General features: G+C 40.4%; 2 protein-coding genes across 2 annotated transcripts in view; one reads left to right on the forward strand and one right to left on the reverse strand.

The window, feature by feature from the left end:
• The window catches only part of nt5dc1 (5'-nucleotidase domain containing 1), a 48,318-nt gene extending 34,004 nt beyond the window's left edge, over nucleotides 1-14,314 (reverse strand). Inside the window, exons 1-6 of the mRNA XM_026341417.1 lie at nucleotides 13,902-14,314; nucleotides 13,174-13,265; nucleotides 11,638-11,709; nucleotides 11,418-11,527; nucleotides 11,219-11,298; nucleotides 11,045-11,126 (exon numbers count right to left, since the gene is read on the reverse strand). Of these exons, the coding sequence (XP_026197202.1) occupies nucleotides 11,045-11,126; nucleotides 11,219-11,298; nucleotides 11,418-11,527; nucleotides 11,638-11,709; nucleotides 13,174-13,265; nucleotides 13,902-13,994 (529 nt within the window). The 5' untranslated portion in view covers nucleotides 13,995-14,314. The remainder of the gene's footprint in view (nucleotides 1-11,044; nucleotides 11,127-11,218; nucleotides 11,299-11,417; nucleotides 11,528-11,637; nucleotides 11,710-13,173; nucleotides 13,266-13,901) is intronic.
• col10a1b (collagen, type X, alpha 1b) lies at nucleotides 5,407-10,937 on the forward strand. The gene is made up of 3 exons (XM_026341416.1): nucleotides 5,407-5,520; nucleotides 5,999-6,116; nucleotides 8,502-10,937. Exons 2-3 carry the CDS (start codon nucleotides 6,011-6,013, stop codon nucleotides 10,355-10,357), a joined length of 1,962 nt encoding a protein of 653 aa, XP_026197201.1. The 5' UTR covers nucleotides 5,407-5,520; nucleotides 5,999-6,010; the 3' UTR covers nucleotides 10,358-10,937.
• Nucleotides 14,315-18,753: the final 4,439 nt, after the last annotated feature.

The following is an 18,753-nucleotide window of genomic DNA, read 5'->3' on the forward strand; positions in this document are numbered from 1 at the left end:
AGTGCAATTTCTTTTTTCTGCAGAAATCATTAAAATACCATAAATGGCAATGACACCCGAGTTCCTGTCCAATAGAAACTACTGGATTAGTATGGCACAGGTAGGTGTGAAGGCATGGTATCAGCACTTCTAGGGAACACATAATAATCAGGGTTTTAGTTTTTGGAAAACTATGATGTTTGCAATATCTGAACCCTGAATATTACTGCTGAACAAGAGACATAAACAACCTGCATACATCTTCTGTCCTGTTGATTTCACATCTGGAAAGGTTTGGAGAGAACATTCTAGAACTAGGCAAAACATGTTTTGCAGTTGTCATCCAAGATCTGAGGAGTTCTTCACATACAAGGAATTTGAAAACAACAACAACACTGTCACATGACTGTGTGTTCAGCAATGGTCCAGCGTGGCTCCAGCCTTCAACCACAAATTCAATCCAATCACATTTTCCTATTAGGTGTCATTCGCTGTCTAAAAATCAATAACAAAGAGGACAGGTAACTCTCAAACATGTCTGTAGGGGCTGCCAGAATCACTCTTTCCATTTTTGTCTTTGTGCACCATAATTATTTTGAGTTCTGCGTAATTTGGTAAACACTGCTCCTTGCAGAAAAACATAAACATAATAGTGTTGGAGCTGTTTAAGACATTGGGTTTGGCCTGCAACACGTTTTTTTAATCCACAACGCCACCTCCACAGTCAGTCAGCAACAGGCCTGAGTCTGTTGTGCTGCCCAGAGACACTGGAGGACCAGGGAAATTAATGTGAGGCAAGACATGCTATCATTATGATGACTTCTGATTTGAAAGCAATGGCTAAATCCTTTCAGTGGAACAAAGTGACATACTGACAATGAAATCCTGCACGTTGGATAGGTTTCCAGTGTAGAAACCATAATAGTTGATGGTAAGGGCCATATAGAAACTGTTTACAAAGCCCTGCCACTACTCAATGTAAAACTGCAAGAATATAAACCCTTTTCAGACAGAAGTCGAATCATGCTGGCTTCAAGGTGACCCTTCTTTAAGATGCCCTTTTTCTTTAATTATTCATTTAGGTTAACCTCTGAAAGACTGGCAAAATGTGGCTACACTAATCTTTTCACACAGCTGCCAGCATCCAAATAAACTGAAACAAACTACAAAAAAATGACCACCCATTCTTCAACTACATCCATCCAATCACTTGCACACTGTAGTAGTCCTCAGTCTGAAAAACACAAACTAGATACTAGTTATAAGTTGGTGCAAGTTTTGGTTCCACTTGCAAACTTTCTATGAACTGGTTTGCTATGCCTAGGGCTAGAGAGCCACCACAGAGCCACTTCATTACATCACTGTATATGTTTGTATATGCCTCTGCTTTATTAGTGAAGCCAAGCACAATAGCAAGCAATACTGTCTCTGTACAAGTGCTGCTCTTAACGTTGTAAGCTTACAGTGACATCCAAATACTACTAGTCCAATTTGTACTGCCCGTTAAGAGCTATGGACAGAGATTATGTTCATAAAGAAATGTAAGTAACTATTATGTTTTGATTCCTAGATACAAAACACAAGATGTTCGCTAATCCCCTATCCCAATTATGAAAACCAGCCAGTCAGTCAGAAACAGTCGACTGTACCCTGGTTATTTAAGTGCATGTAAATGGACTGAATAACATGTTGTATACGATGCACAACAATTTTGCTCAAGTCTGCATCTTGTTGTAAATGATGTAAATGTTGCTTCTCTCCCAGTGTAAATAAGAGAGGAGCTGTTGTCAGAAAAAAAATGTCCCCAAAACATGCACTCAAGTCAATTGTATTAATGCTAATGGTAGAATAAAAGTGTTCAACAACCTTCCAAAAAAAAAGAATGGTAGTAGTAGTTATAGTTTGTATTTTTTTAGGAACTCCTTTTTTTCGTTTTGTCAGTTTTAGTTGTTTATCTGCTATTCCACATGCAGCTGGCTCAGGTACAGCATCTATGTGTTCGTCTGTAGAGCAGCTAAGCTTTTTTCTTTTTTACTCAACTGACTGGGGTTAAATGATGGTTTTATGCTGCATTTTAATTACTTGACTCACCTTTTTTTCTTTCATTTTTTTTACATAAAGTTCCGTACTGTAGATGTGTAAGAACATTAAGGACATTCTTCAGTTGCTAAGACTTTTGCAACAGCACCAATGTAAAAGCTGCTGATTATGAGCCAGTGTGGAAAGTACAGTAAAAATGGAAAGTACTTGTCATTATAGCATTTACTCAGGTTTGATTAAGATAACTGGCTTTAAAATAGCCCATTACCAGCTCCTAAAATAATCCAAAATGAGAGCAAAATCTGATTTTGTAACCAAAGAAAATCTGCATCTCTGCCCTGAACTCTTTTTAATTATTTTACTCACGAGACCAACCTTTACTTAATTATAAAATGACTTGGTTGAGATATTGTCCTGCTGAAAAAAGAAAGGAAAATCCAGAAGAATGCATTGACAGCTTTGGTTGCTATTGTAAATTAGGTTTGGACTCAGGTTGTTTAAACTTCCAGCCATGATTTTCTTCTTTGCATCCCTGTAATTGCAGCCAACGCTCAGCCAGAAGGTCCAGCTTGAGTCCTTCCATTCATAAAGCTCTAAGTGCCTCTTAGTGGCTTATTTGGCTTATTAAAACGCTAAATCTGAGCCACTGTCACTTCCCAGCTTAAACATACTATCTTTAGCTCCTGTTTCCACTCTTCCCTGCAGGCTTAGGCACATCAACCTGCAATTATTTTCTCCTTTCTCTCCGGCACCATGGCATCCTCAAATCTCTGGGACCAGATGCAGACGGGACAGTTTGAAAACAGAAAACCCCAAAAACAAGACTTAAAAAATACTAATAAAACAAATCTATATTGTCTGTTCCTACTAGAAACAAACCACTGATGTAAGAATGGCTGACTTTTTAAACTACAAAGCTACCTAAATACTTAAAAGACAAAGTTTTTCATGCAAGGCACAAGAACAAGGTCAAAGGTCAGCACTAAAGTTCCTATAAAAAGTCTTCAGCCCACCTGGAAGTTTTCCCCTTTTATGTTATATAACACTGAGTCATGGTCAATTCAACTGACTTTTAATAGATAAGCACTGACTTCCCTCAAGTCTGTATTTAGTAGATGCATCTTTGGCAGCGATCACAACACTGAGTCCGTGTGGACAGGTCTCAGTAACTTTGCACATCTGGAAAAGATCATTTTTCCTCATTCTCCAATGTAAAACTGTTTATTCTGTGTCAGGTTGCATCACACAGCAGAGAAGGTTTACTGGGCTTGCAGTACTGACTTTCTTGTATAATCAAAACCTGACATCTCTTATTTAGATATGCATTCAGACCCTAATTTTAGTATTTCATGGAATCTCCTTTGGCAGCAATTACAGTTTCATGTCTACTTGGTGAAGTGAGTATGAGGTTCCCAGAGTATTCCCAAGATGAATGTACAACAACATGTTGTATCTAGATTATGTGGAAAGCATAGGCTGAGCATGTTGGGGTACAACCCATGTCTTCACCAGAGTTAATTAAAGCCACTGAAGCAACATTAAATAACGTCTGGTGCAGGATGTTAAGATGTTTGGAGGGGCTAAACAATGGTTATAGCAGACCCTTCCCAAAAAAATACCACCCACCCTGCCATCGGAGGTGTCTGACTGAGAACAACTCAATATCACACACTGCTAGCACTGCTTTCCATACAGTTCATCTTCCCTCCTAATTACATGCTTATGTACTGTGACTGTCTTTTGCCATGTACCGCATGAGCTTATTCAGAATCACCATGTGAATGCAAGTAGCTATTTACATTAAATCTTGCTGTTGCCAGATTTAGAAAGGGAAGCATTAATTCTGACACACCAAATTAAAAAAAAAGAGAAGAGATCCAAATGAAATAAAAAGCAGCCATGCCTCACTGCGGTCACAGCCACTTTCATGGTAAAGTGCAGGGGCATATCTGCAGCTTAGAGAGTTGTTAAATGTGGACTCCACCCCCACAACACTCTGTCATTTAATTTAAAGAGTTTACCAAAGATGCCCATGGCTCAGTGTGCGCTCATCTGAGACACTGGCAGATTAAATGATACGGGCCAAGGGAGCTAGAGATCTACTAAACAGGGGCTGTTTGTATACTTCAAATGTATATGGTTGATGAAGATAACCATGTTAAATCATCTGTGATGCAAACAACATATGATTCCACACTCAGCCACCAAGGCTTTAGAAACTTATAAGGAACACCGCTTTAATTTCTTTCTGCATCCAGAGCTGTGGCTTTACAGCTTTATGTCTTTTACATTTTTAATTTTACAGCTAATTTAAATTTCTTGTCTAAATCATGAATTGTATAGAGTCAACCAAAGAATTGTTAAGATCATCATAGAATATCCATTTTAGGCAGGTGATGATGCTACAATGTCACATTTTTTAATCAAATCCAACCAAGAACTTTTCCTGTTGAGTTTTGTAGCATTCTCAGTTATTGTAATCATTTTACAACTAGTAGAGCTACATCCATCCACCTGAGTAGCAACTACATTCCCACTGTTGCCCCTCAGTGAATGTGAACTGCAAAGCAGAAGCTCCCCACAAAGATGAAGTAGCCACTGTAGCAGCTTAGAACAAAACCTCACACCTCACTCCTGCCTCCTGGTGTCTTGAAGCTGCACTGTAAATCCCTGCAGCACACCACATGACACTTTACAATAATGATGAATATACAGACATAAACCTGCCATCAGTATGACGGCTTCACAATGTAAAATTTAAATCTGAACACAAATCATGCTGCTGGGGAGCTTAGAAATGCATCTGAATTGGGGTGTAATTTCAAATGTACTCTGATGTATATAGTCCACGGTGCAGTGAGTTCACACTTGAAAAAAATATTGTCAGATTCACACAGTCTTTACTTTTCCAGAAAAAACACCCAGTGGCAAACCACTTAGTCAATAACTTGAACTGTTTGAGTAGTTAAAGGTGCTAAAAAAAGGGCACGTTTAAAATCTTGAGTCATCTTACAGAGGTTAAGGTCACAAGTGTAAGACTGAATAAAAGAATGCTTACTTAAAGATCTGAACAACCCACTGCCACACATGCAACTATAGATCAACCAAATGAGATAAATCAGAAATCTAACTTAAAATGTCAAGCAAACAGAAATGTCTCAGGAATCCCCACACTCCTGCTCTGTACCCATATAGAGAACCAGATGAAGAGAGAGAGAGAGGAGACAGGGAGGGGAAGGGAGGACCGTCACCCTAAAACGACATGCCTCCTGAAGACATGGCACCCGTCATTAAAGATGACATCAGAGCAGGGAGGGCCTTCCACGCAAGGTAGATCTTTTGCGATGCTGGAGACTGGCTCAATATAAATAAGGTGAGCCCAGCGCCCTGGGAAGCAGCAGCTGCCGCTCAGACAGACAGACTCCACAACTAAGGATATAACTGTGCCGCCGGGACAGCAGCCTCCGGATCCCACCACTGCTTAGGAGCGTAAACCTGCCGGTAAGGTGGCTTTTTATTTCCTAATTTCAGGTTAGTGCACTAACCTGACTCCCAACTGCAGCCTGGGGAGAGTCAGTGGATAGTAGTAGTAAGAGTGTAATAAGCCATGTGCTGTGAATATTTGCACTGGGATAAATCTGTGTCTGACTGACTTTGTGAACACAGTAATTAGATATTCTGAAAATTCGATGTAACAAAAAATATGTCGTAACAAACTTTACACAAGATAAAAAAGAACCTTTAGACAGCTCTGATATGACTTGACTTCAGGATCAATAAGTATGCCCTGGCCTATTCAGATACAGAAGATTATTCGGAGCATTAGATTAACTGATCCTTCAACAAAGCCGCACCACTTTCTTGTGGGTGAAGTGCCGTTCTGACATCACGGTGCTGGCCCTCCAGTAACATTACCTCCAGCTATATAACACACACACACAAAAATGCTTCTTCTCATGAACTGATTGTGTATTTGCAGGTTTCGCTTCACATGATGGACCTGAGGGTAACAGGCCTTCTCCTCGTTCTCCTAGCCTTGGCTGGAGCAACCCCTCACTACCAAGTACAGAAGAAACCCTACCCTGTTAAGAGTCATGGTGAGTCACATGAGTGTTTTCTCTCAAGAAACATTCTAGTAAAAAGAAGAATTCGGCAGTAACAAATATACAGTTTACAATGCAGATGAGGGAAACAAGAATATTCATCAGTCATTCAACATTAAGTTAAATCTTGCAGACTGAACAGTAACACTGCTTTCAGACTGTATCTGCTGTATCTACAGTTAAAATTAATCCACACAAATGTAAAATACCACCAGATTTCACCATGCTTCTATACAATAAGCTACAGACTTAATTATAGCACATAATGTTGAAAAGTAAGGCATCCACTGAAGACATTTAAACCAGTCCACAATTTAAATGTGGACTTCAACTGTCTTCAGTTATCAGAAACTGAGTGAACAATTAAGTTTTTACCCACTGTTAAATCAAATTACACATTCCCCTGAACTTCTGATAAAATTAACTGTTTGATCCAGAAAATGAGAGTTCCACAGCACCACCATCTTTCATTAACTGTCATCAAGATGCACACCCAGCAGGTCTAGCACAGTGTATCTCACACTAGGCTGTGCGTAAAGTGCTGTCAGTGTGTAGAGCGGTGACGTGGGGTACTATAAAAGAAAATTTGTGCCCTGAATAAACATGGCTCGGAAAAGAAACTGTCACTTTTGCATGTGTCATAAAGAAAAAATAAGCAAATCAGTGGTCATGAACTAACTGCCAGTATGTGTTTTAAAAGCCAACTAAACAATTATTCAAATTTGACGTTTATCAGTTTTGTTTTTAAAACGGTTCTGATGTGGTCTGGCTGTGTGCATCGACATAAAAATAGAAGTCCACAATGAGAGCAGGCGTGCCCCAACAAAGCTGCTTTGTGGTATTAAAATCACACCACGCAATTAGAGTAAAAAAAAAAAAAAAAACACACGCTGCTCAAGTCAAACAGTAAATCCAACACACAAACCACAGCAAATTTACTGTAGCATCACTCTGCAGCTGAGACAATAACACTAGTTCATCAAACATAAAGGCACCAAAACAATTAAAGAAAAAAGGCTTGAAGAAGAAAGAGAATGTATATCGGTAGAACACAAAAAATAACTGTAATAGTACTTTAAAGGTCACATGTGGTTTAGCTCCTGGTCGGCTACTGGGGCCAGTATTATCACCTCCAGTTTGTGGTGTTTCTGGCTGCCAAATGGTCCAGTTCTGGCAAAAGTTTCCCCTGTGGGATTCAGCACACATCCTTATGTGGTTTGAAAATCACAGGCCTGTCAACACATTTTCTTCTCAAAACATCATTTCAAAAGAAGGGCAGGTCCCTTTGACAGGTCGTGCAATGTCTTGGCCAATGTGCACATAGAATTATGGTGCATAAAGGAATGCAGATATGCATGATAACAGCTTTATCATAGATGGTGTTTGTGCATAGGATTTTATATGACTTTTTAAAGGCCTAGTAGATTCATTTTCAGTTTGTTGTTTTTATTTTATTGCAATAGCTAAGGACTACCTATATATTTTTAATATAGCTACAAAAAAAAATCCAACAATGCATTCACATTTGTCTTCATCCTGAGAAATGTGATGCCCTATTGGTGTTGGAATTGATAATGACACAGTACGGCATGAATATCTCTGTCATCTACTGTTAAATAATAATAACACTTTAATGATAAGTGTAGATTAGTAAGTAATGACATCCAGTTATAACAACCCCAAGTTATATGCTACTTCATATATGCATATATATGCTACTTTCATTTGACACTTAACTTTATGCAGAATGATAGGAAATGCATCAAGTTGATGCTGACAAGCAGTAAACCAATAACTATATACATTTGTGGCCATGGGCAGGGAGGGAAATTAAAGGCTGCAGTATAGTGCAGGCAAATTAAAGTAAAATGCACTAGTGCTGCTGAACATAAATAAACTTGGTGAGAATGTTACCTCAGACCAGTGGTGCTGTGGAAACAATCCTGGATCCTTCCCACAACCTGCCCCACAATCACAGGTAGTAGTGTTTTAAGTCAGGTTAAAGTTTTAGAGGAGGATAAAACTGAATTTTGTTATATTTAAGGACCACAAAGATATATTATGTAATGCATTAAAGAATCAAAGAATGAGAACACACTGCAAAGGAAGTCATTTCCTCATTCTATATCCCATGCCATTTCATTAGAGTTAACATATTTTTTTTGTCTTGTCATATTTATTTTCTATATGCTTCTACAGCATCATGATTAATACTGCGCAATACTGTATTTACATTGTATATTGAGTAAAACAGCCTGACAAGTAACAAACTCTTAACCAAATTGACAAACATACCTGTGACATTATCAAAATATTTATAATGTGTGTATTACATTACCTTGATTGCATTATATGTATCTGTATTTCTGTATTTCCTAGCTGTTGCAGGCCCAACAGGTCCTCCAGGTCCTCCAGGTGAGCCAGGACCAATGGGACCATCTGGACCTCCTGGAAAGAGTGGTGTAGGACATACAGGACCACCAGGCCCACCAGGACCTGCAGGACCTCCTGGGTACTCTCAAGCAGGTAAACCAGGTACACCAGGTTCCCCTGGAAAACCAGGTGCCCCTGGCATCCCTGGTGAGAGAGGTGCACCTGGTGCAACTGGCCAAATGGGTCCCAGAGGTGCACCTGGAACGCCTGGAACACCAGGACCTGCTGGACTTACTTCTGTCGGAAAACCTGGACCAGCTGGCATCCCTGGAGCAATGGGACCAAGAGGAGAGCCTGGTCTGAAGGGACATTCCGGTCATCCTGGTCTTCCAGGTCTCAAAGGAGAGAAAGGCATTGGAGTTCCAGGAGTTCAAGGACCACCAGGTGCCACTGGACCAATGGGTCCATCTGGTATGCCTGGCAAACCTGGAACTGGTAAACCTGGCGTCCCTGGCTATCCTGGAGAACCTGGAAAGGATGGTGTCCCAGGAAGAGATGGTGCTCAAGGGCCAATGGGAATCCCAGGACCAAAGGGTCACACTGGAGCTCCAGGCACAGGAGCACCAGGGAAACCAGGCGAGAATGGTACCCCAGGCTTGCCTGGACCTATGGGGGCTAAAGGTCCACAAGGTCCAGCTGGTCAGCCAGGTGCCCCTGGCATGCCAGGTGTTGGCAAAACAGGTGAACCGGGAATACCAGGCAACAGAGGATCCCCTGGTACTCCAGGAACCACTGGTCAGAAAGGAGAGCCAGGCCCAACAGGTTTCACTGGTCAGCCAGGTGCTCCTGGTCCTATTGGTCCAGCAGGTCCACAGGGTGCAAGAGGATTTCAGGGTGAGGGAGGTCCCGCAGGACCTAAAGGTGACACTGGAATGGTAGGTGCACCAGGCCCAAGGGGATCCAAAGGTGAACAGGGAGCTCAGGGTTTCACTGGAAAGCCAGGTGTCCCTGGAGCAGTAGGTCCTCCAGGAATTTCAGGACATAATGGTCCTCAGGGTCCAAAGGGTGCACAGGGTCCTACAGGTGCCCCAGGAATCCCAGGTGCAAATGGTGCCCCAGGACTGAAAGGACACACTGGCCCCGCAGGAGCACCAGGAAAAAGCGGTGAGAATGGAAGACCAGGACCTATGGGACCTGTTGGTCCGACTGGTCCATCAGGTCTACCTGGAGCAAAGGGCCACCCAGGTATTCCAGGTCCACCTGGCCCAGCAGGGTTAGCAGCTAAGGGAATTTCTGGTCCTCATGGTCCACCTGGAATTCCAGGAGCCAGAGGGCATGATGGTCTTCCAGGCCCTGCTGGTCCTCCTGGACCACCTGGCCCACCAGGAGAGATCATCTACCACCATGAGAAGAGCATGCCCATCAAGTCCCACGAGGTTGTGATGCCTCATGAGATCATGAAGGCCCCTGTGTCGGCCTTCAGTGCTTTGCTGACCACGGCCTACCCCCCTGCTGGAATCCCAATTCAGTTCAACCACATTCTGTACAATGGAGAGAACCATTATGACCCCCACAGTGGTGTGTTTACCTGCCAGATCCCAGGTCTCTACTATTTCAGCTATCACATGCATGTCAACGGTGCCAATGCACTGGTTGCCCTCTACAAAAACGAAGAGCCAGTCGTTTTCAGCTATGACGAGTACAACAAGGGCTTCCTGGATCAGATGTCAGGCAGTGCTGTTCTTTTGTTGCATACTGGTGACAGAGTCTTTGTTCAGATCCCCGATGAGGAGAGTAATGGTGTATTTGCAACAGATAATGTTCACTGCTCTTTCTCTGGGTTCTTGTTTGCTTCAACGTGATTTCACAAATCCAAATTAACCTTAAAATCTTACAAATATTGAACTACTCAGAGAGATACATCAGTTTACAAAATTCCAAATTAAGATTATAGGGTAAATATGGTTGCAAGTTTAGAAGTTTAACTGCCTCATACAAATCTTTACAATGAAAATGCCTTCAACTTGCTCACAAAGGGATTAATGGTGACTAAAACTTTTAATTGCTCCCTTTACCTAGTTCATCTTGTGTGTGCCTTGGCATTTTTAAGAAACACAACACAATATTGGAAGATATTTTAAGTGGTGCTCTATAACTGACTGTAACATTTACAGCACGTCTTTTATTTGTGTTTGTTTTTATTAATGTCTGTTGTTTAAAAAATTTCCTGTAATATACATACAAAAGACACAAAAAACTGTTGTACTATACATTAGTAGAGATCAGCACATTCTCACAAGTACTGTGACACACAAAAAAACACAGAATGAGAATTCAAACTGCATTTGTTTTTTTTTAAAACATCTATGTCCCATTGGATGTGTTAAGTTATGTACCACTTAATGACCAAAACTCAGAATAAATGTTCTAGTCTGAAAAAGATCTCTGTGTATTAAGAGTGTCGTTCTTTTTTGTGTGGGCTCTTGACAAAAGCCAGCTTTAATTAAACCTGAGCTAAAATTTGTGCAGCTTTGGAATGAAAGGCTTACCTTTGAATGCAGATGTGTTGTAATTGTGGTCGATAGCAGCAAGCATATCTTTCCAAAAGTCAGAATTCACCTCATTTCCTCGCTGTTCCCAAAACATAAAGTAAGATTTCAATGTTTTTCCAGAATAAAGTGTAAACCATTTTATTTTTCAAACTATTTTTCATGAAATATTACCTTATGCATCATGTCCACAACTCTTCCACAGAGAAGAGCACCAGGTAGATCAAAGTAGTTGTCATAAAAATAGTATTTTGCTGCACAGACCAAAATAAAAGATCATTTAATTAACAAAATCTAGTGACAAGGAAAATCAGAAAAAATGTAGATAACACACATAGCCTGTATACATAGTAGCAGGACATGAATAACATACCAGATCTTGTGAAGGAGGTATTCAGGCTGTTGAAGTGCTTCCACTCCCTTTTAGGACCATAATGTTTGAGAATTTCTTCTGTGCTGAGGTCAATGGTTCCATGTGTTGCACTAATCAAGTAAAAAATAAAATTCTTCTATTAGCTCTCTTTAAAGGTCTGAGAAACAATGGAAACTTGACAAAAATACTAAAAAGATGTTTTGGGAGGCACATATATTACCGCAAGACTGTCCCATCTTCAGCCAGCTTAACGAGATTTCCATCCTCCAGATCCACCACTAGTCCTTTAAAACTGAAAAACACTAAACAACTAAGAACCAACAAATCCACGGGACAAAAATGTGTTTGCTGACCCACTAAAGCCACATGTTAGCACACATAAAACGAACAGGGTACATGTAACAAGGGTTCCTAGTGGGAATCAAGTCACACCAAGTTAGAATCTAATTATTGCCTTCTAGGTGTTGTCTATCAAATGTGGGCTACATAGACAATTTGAAAACATTTTGAGAAAAACCTGGGATGATCAGTCATATGCATTCCACTTTAGATGGCACAGCTCCCTTATCTAGAAATATGGTTGTTCATTAGACAAATTAAAACCATGACACTCCTTGTACAAGTCTGAGTAAACATGAGAAGATTTCCCATAGTACAACTACTGTTAGTAAAACATTAGTTATTTGGCTACTATTGTGTTAACGTGAGCACGGCACCACCTTAGTAGAAGAAACCAGGGGATGCTCAACCAAAAATGTTAATATTTTTCTCCAAATCTAACCAATGAAAACAAATGAAGATAAGAGAGGTAGACACAAATGGGAGACAGGTGGGAGAGAGGTGGAATACAGGTGGGGGTGGGGGGGTGGGGGGGGGGGGGGGGGGGGGCAACTAGTCCATGCATTTGTTACTTGTAGACTGGACTATTGTAATTCACTATTAATAGTTTGTCCCAATAACTCATTAAAAAGCCTCCAGTTAATCCAAAATGCTGCAGCCAGAGTTCTGACTGGAATTAGTAAGAGAGATAATATTCCTCCTACATTAGCTTCTCTCCATTGGCTACCTGTAAAATTCAATTCAATTCAATTCAATTTTATTTGTATTGCGCCAATTTACAACAGAAGTTATCTCAAGGCACTTTAAAGAATAGAATTTACTCTCAGAGTGCAGGTTACAAAGGTAACTTTGTATCTTCTCTTCAAAACTCCATCTTTAGTTGAACGTTAAAAGACCACATGCCAAAAAAACTGAAATGCACTGTAAGTGCATGTAAGTATTAAACATGTGTGCAGGATAGCTTAGCACAAACCTGCAACATGCGGAAGCTGCAAACTAACCGGGAGATCAATCTAACCTGATTAATTTAGATATTTTACTATTTTATTTATATACTATGTTGCAGGGGGAAATTGGTAGGATTTCACAGATCTGTGTATCTTTCTGCTGGTGTGTACGTAATAGGAAATTAACAGTACACAAATGCCAAAGCAGGTTTAGGATTATTTAGAAGTTCCTCAATGACATACTGTAGAAGTATACCATGTCCCACTAAGTATCATGGTTATGATAAAATAAAATAAATGTAACAGATTAAGTGTTCATGGTTTTAAAAATTACCCATACATCTCTCTCTAATGTGTAAGATTCCAGATAGTGTCATTAGATGAACTCATGGTGATATAAACAGATATTCATAGTAGCTGTTTATTACAGATTCCTGTCTAGGCTAGAAAAAGAGCTGCTGCTGACTCACCAGAAATCCCAGGTAGCAGGAGTTAGGTTCAGCAGGTCCTTCTCATAGCCTTTTTGCTCCACTAGATACCTGGCAAAGCTCTCGTAGATGAGCTGCATGAAAAAGAAATGAGACAAGCGTTGTGTCTTCTGTTTGTTGCAAGGAAGATCAAAACAAGGAGCTAGAAGAGGCTGAAGAGCAGAGTTGGGAATGAATTTCCTGTTTCTCGGTGTAAGTGACATATCAGACATCATATCACACACACACTGTACATACACATCATGTTTCCATTGCTCATTTGAAACATATTGATTTAAGCAGCTTTACATTTTCTCGAGTTATTTTAGTCTGTGTATGGCCCAAATAGTGAAAGTCATAATGCCAATCATTATGCAAAATAAATGATATGAATTATAAGGCAAATCTTTAGCATTTCATTCAATGTGCGGTGAAAACAGAGACTGTGTATGTAAATGTATGATGGATGGAGGAGGAGGGGGGGGGGTCACTCTGCGTGACTGCAGCACCAAAACCACGCATCACTCTCCATTCAACCAACTAACACGCGTTTCCCCGCTGGGTGCTGTGATTCACACGGGTGCTGCAGCCTCGACAAGAGGGCGCGGAGCATATTGACAGCAGCGAGCTATTTTTAATCCAGATGTGTTGCGGATCGAAGCGTCACGGCCACCGTATGATTATGTAGCGGAGCTAGCTGCCCACACACACACACTCTCTCTCTCTCTCACCCTGGAGGTCTCCTTCAGATGGTAGCGGCACAGCGTGTGGTCCAGGTCGAAGCCGATAACATCACAGTCGGACAGGCTGAAGTATTCGCTCATTGTAGCTGGGCTGCGGGGGGAACGCGCTCAGGAGCCCGACGTTACTGTGAACACATGAACTTGTGCGCGGCAGCGGCAGCGGCAGCTCCACAACACCGCTCCCGATGTGTCAATGTCACCGGCTGACGGCGGGGATGGGACTGCGCTCTGCACACGCCCTGCTCCGTCTTCGCCTGTAGCGCCGCTAAAGGGAGTCTCTGTCGACGTCTTCCTAAAAGCCCAAACCGGTTCTCAGTGAACGGTTGACCTGCAATAAGTTGTCCATATGCAGGCAGAAGTTACACCGCCTGTGCACCAGAAGAAGGCGGCAGAGAGGCGAGTGCGGGAGCGTGCGCTGCTTCCGGGTGTAAACGAAACCGTAACGAACAGCGTACGTGCGCAGGATGAATTTGGAAAGTGCGCTCGATTATGAAGGGTTGGATAAAACAGTCAAAGGGCACTGAGACAAATGTAACTACTATTCCCTATAATTCAAACAATTCTAAAACTGAAAGAAAACAAGTCCACAGGACTTGCTGACCCACTAAAGCCACATGTTAGCACACATAAAACGAACAGGGTACATGTAACAAGGGTTCCTAGTGGGAATCAAGTCACACCAAGTTGGAATCTAATTATTGGTGTTGTCTATCAAATGTGGGCTACACAGACAATGTGAAAACATTTTGAGTAAAACCTGGAATGATTAGTCATATGCATCCCACTTTAGATGGGACAGCTCTCTTATGTAGAAATATGGTTGTTCATTAGACAAATTAAAACCATGACACTCCAGAGTCAAGCCAGGACCCAGTCTTTCCTTACAGCTGTTACCGCTTGAAAACCACATAGAGACAGCATCTGCTCCCTGGCCACCTAAATGATACAAATCAACACAAGAGGAGTGATTTGTAATAACTTAATAAAGTTGAACTTTTTCATTGTTAAATAAAAATTACGATTGTAGTAGCTTTAAAGTAGTAGTAGGCCACTCAATAGCTGTTAAAATGTTATTAGGTAAGCCTGTCTTTAGACCACTACTATACTTAAGTAGAAATGTACTTACTTGAACTTTAATCTGTGCATCACACATGCTTTGGTGGGGTCAGTAACTGCACTCTGGAGATACACAGCTCTGTGGTTGAGGATACCTGCAGAGGAGTACAGAGAGAGGGGGGCAGAGAGGAGGAAGCACAACTATGAGAAAGAGGAGACACGGTTAATGACATGCAATAGTAGTATTTGAAAGGTAAGAGGAGAAAGGATAGGAGCTCAGTTTATCAGTGGAGGTCCCCCAGCAGACTAACCATCTGAACCATCTCTTAGCAGCAGAACTAAGAGATGGTTCAGAGTCACCTGATCCATCTCTAACTATAAGCATACCATACCATGCTGTTTCTATTGGTTTCATAGATAAATATAGCTGGGTATTATCCGCATAGCAATTAAAATTGAATATTATTAGGAAATACATTACGTTTTCTAATAATATTGCCTAAGGGGGATATATATAAAGTGAATTTGTCCAAGCAGAGAAACCTAACTTTGTCCTCTAACAATTCAAATACCACCATTAACTTTGTGTCTTCTCTCTCCTGTAGTTGTGTTTCCTCCTCTCTGTCTCCCTCTCTCTGTATTTTTCTGCAGGTTTCCTCAGCCTGGAGCTGTACATCTCCAGAATCAAGTTGACCTGCCCAATGTTCTTGATGCTTGTTGTTGTCTTATCGGCTGCTGTTCTTTTCTCTCCTCTTTCCACTCACCCCAACCGGTCGAGGTAGATGGCCGCCCACCATGAGCCTGGTTCTGCTGGAGGTTTCTTCCTCTAAAGGGAGTTTTTCCTCTCCACTGTTGCCTAAAGCTTGCTCAAATGAGATTGTTGGGTTTTCTATGTCATTTTTTTATATAATTATACTTAGTTATACCTACTAACCTATACCTATTATACTATAGGTCTTATACATTACACTGTAAAGTGCCTTTATTTAAATTGTTTTGTATGTGTCATAAAGCACAAGAACTACAGTAAACACCACATGTTAATTACAAAGGTGGTGTTGTTGATAAAAAAAAAGCAATATAAAATTTAGAGAATGACAGCTCAGTCCTCATTGGTTTGACTCAGCATTCTTCCTTTGGTCTTTGAAGAGAGGGTCTCCAGCTGATAGTTTTGCCTATGGTAACATTATCTTTGTAATACAAGGTGGACCATGGAATCTTCAAGTACAGTAAAGATAAAACAATTCAAAACAGCAGACCAAAGACAATTTTCTCAAGATAAAAGTAATAACACTTGAAGTACCTGCACATTTGTTGTGAGCAAAATGTTGGTGGAGACTCAACATCCTTCAGGATCCTTTTGTCAGCATCTTGTCCAAGATGACAAACTAAAAAATGAAAAAAGTGCGTTTTAGTATTGACAGTGCTTGTGTTAACTCTGTAAAACACCATTCGTTAAATGAATAGATGTAATTGTCATATAAACACTATATAAACTCCACCAGGCAAAAAGGTGTAGTCTATAACTCCCTCCTCAACGTCCAGGTGACATCTTTGATTGTTTCTTTATGGTTGTTGAACACAGTTGTCCTGTGAGTTGTAGCAGAAATTCATTTTTTATGAAATATTACATCAGAAGAATTCACAGCAACACTTTAACTAACTAGTCCAAGCTGTAACAACTGATTTTTGTCAACTTTATCTGAAGCAGCTGCAAAATATTAGGCTACAGACCTGCACTCATGTGAGGCTGAAGACTCCTCAGAGACAGCTGTGACCCACAGTCTGCAGTGATGTCTCTGTTTGACAGGAAACCTCCTTGTATTTGGGTAACTGGGATGTGCCCCCGTGTATAGAAATACACTTTTACAGTTAGATTGTATTTCTCCTACACATATATCAGTTATGTTACACAAGCTATAGGTAGCTAACAATTGATAAGTAACATTTCAATAAGATACAAATTCATTATGATATTGTTATAATAATGTTATAGTAATAGCAGTGTTAGAAAAAGTAACAACTTAGCATTGAATAACCTAGTAACACATAGAGCACAGTTAGCGTAGATGTTAGAATTTCTCTCGCCATTACCCAAATCTACAAGCTTATTCAGCTGGTAAATGCAAACAACAGACCTGATGTTTGTAAGAGACACAACCACTGTGTTTGTGTAACTCACCACATACAGACAACAAATAAATCAGTCATAAGACCGTTACAAGTTTTGAAAGAAAAGCACATATTCTGTCTGTTGTTACTTTACACACAACCATCTAGTGTGTAACTACCTACACACATAAAATAAAACTCCAGCTGTAGGAGTTCTTTTGTTGAAGAACCTGACTCTTCTCAGAAAGTACAACAGAGCTGATGAGTTCCTTGTCCAGTCCAGGTTGGAGTAGATGTATCATGGCATCATTTACTCCAAGATGGGGTTGATAGGCAAACTGGAGTCAAGTCAGGGTTTGTCAAGATATTAGAGGGACTCTCAAAAGCCTTCATAATATCTGATGTCAGAACCACTGGTCTGTAGCCATTAAGGACACTGGGACATGGCACGACTCACTCCAGATGCACTTGAGACATGAGGTCTGCTGGTTACAAAGGCTAATAAGACAAAGCCAAACTTTACTTTTGCAAAATTTAACATCAGTACGTAACATTTTGGAGATCCATACACACACCATCAGATCTCTTAAAAATATGTTTTATTATTATACATTATTTTAAAATATAAAACAAATATACTAAATGTCTTGGTGTCCTCCCTCACTACTTAGTTTAAGGACGACTTCCTTATTTTCTGTTTTAGCTTTTAATTAATTTATAACATCTTTTAGAGATCTATTTTCACAATAATGAAAAATTTTTTTTTGTAAGATATTGTAAAAAAAACAAAAAACTAAAATGTATAACAAGTCTTTTCAGACTCTTTTCATTTAATTAATCTAGCTGGTTTACCAATCGGATACCCTAAAAAAACACACTCCTCTAAATTTCTTTTAGTTGTTGGTCATTCGAATAATTGAAGTATAGAGAGTATAACATCCACCAATGTCCACATTTGTGGCTCATATGTGACCTTGCTAATTCATCTGGCTATGACATGATAGATCATTATTATTCCCATATGTCAGTGTGACTCTGTGTAAAAATGTTTTACCCTATGCACTACTTATTCTGACTTATTATCCTTTCCCTTTGACTAAGTATCACATAATTACCAGTATTCTAATCACCAGTATTATTTTAATTACTTGTTCCTGCTATCTATAAGTCACACACTCTAATATTTCGTTAGGCTGTTTTTAGCTTTGATTATGGCACCGATTCACTGTGGGATCCTTTTGATAAGCTTCTGCAATGTCACATTTATTCCCGTCCAGAGTTGCATTAATGTTTCGCCAAATGCTTGTATTGCTGATGGGAGAGTTGGACCGCTACGCAAAGTCTCTCCAGTACATCCCAAAGATTCTCTATGGGGTTAAGGTCTGGACTCTGGTCTGGAAAATGATGTGTTGTGCTTCCTGAACCACTCTTTTACAATTTGAGCCTGATTAAGAAAAAATCAAAAAAGGAATAACCTGGTTATTCAGTATATTTAGGTAGTCAGCTGACCTCATTCTTTGGACACATACCATTGTTGAACCTAGACCTGACCAGCTGCAGCAACCCCAGATCATAGCACTGCCCCCACAGGCTTGTAAGGTAGGTGTTAGGGATGATGGATGCATCACTTTACCTGCCTTTCTTCTTACCCTGATGCTCCCATCACTCTGGA

The sequence above is a fragment of the Anabas testudineus genome, chromosome 24 (assembly GCF_900324465.2).
Source record: "Anabas testudineus chromosome 24, fAnaTes1.2, whole genome shotgun sequence".
Lineage (NCBI taxonomy): Eukaryota > Metazoa > Chordata > Actinopteri > Anabantiformes > Anabantidae > Anabas > Anabas testudineus.

What these genes read in the sequence shown, in the direction of transcription:
- col10a1b (XM_026341416.1), top strand. Translation starts at nt 6,011, where the DNA reads ATGATGGACCTGAGGGTAACAGGCCTTCTCCTCGTTCTCCTAGCCTTG. An exon ending in CTACCCTGTTAAGAGTCATG is followed by an intron (nt 6,117 to 8,501) that starts GTGAGTCACATG and finishes TGTATTTCCTAG; the next exon opens with CTGTTGCAGGCCCAACAGGT.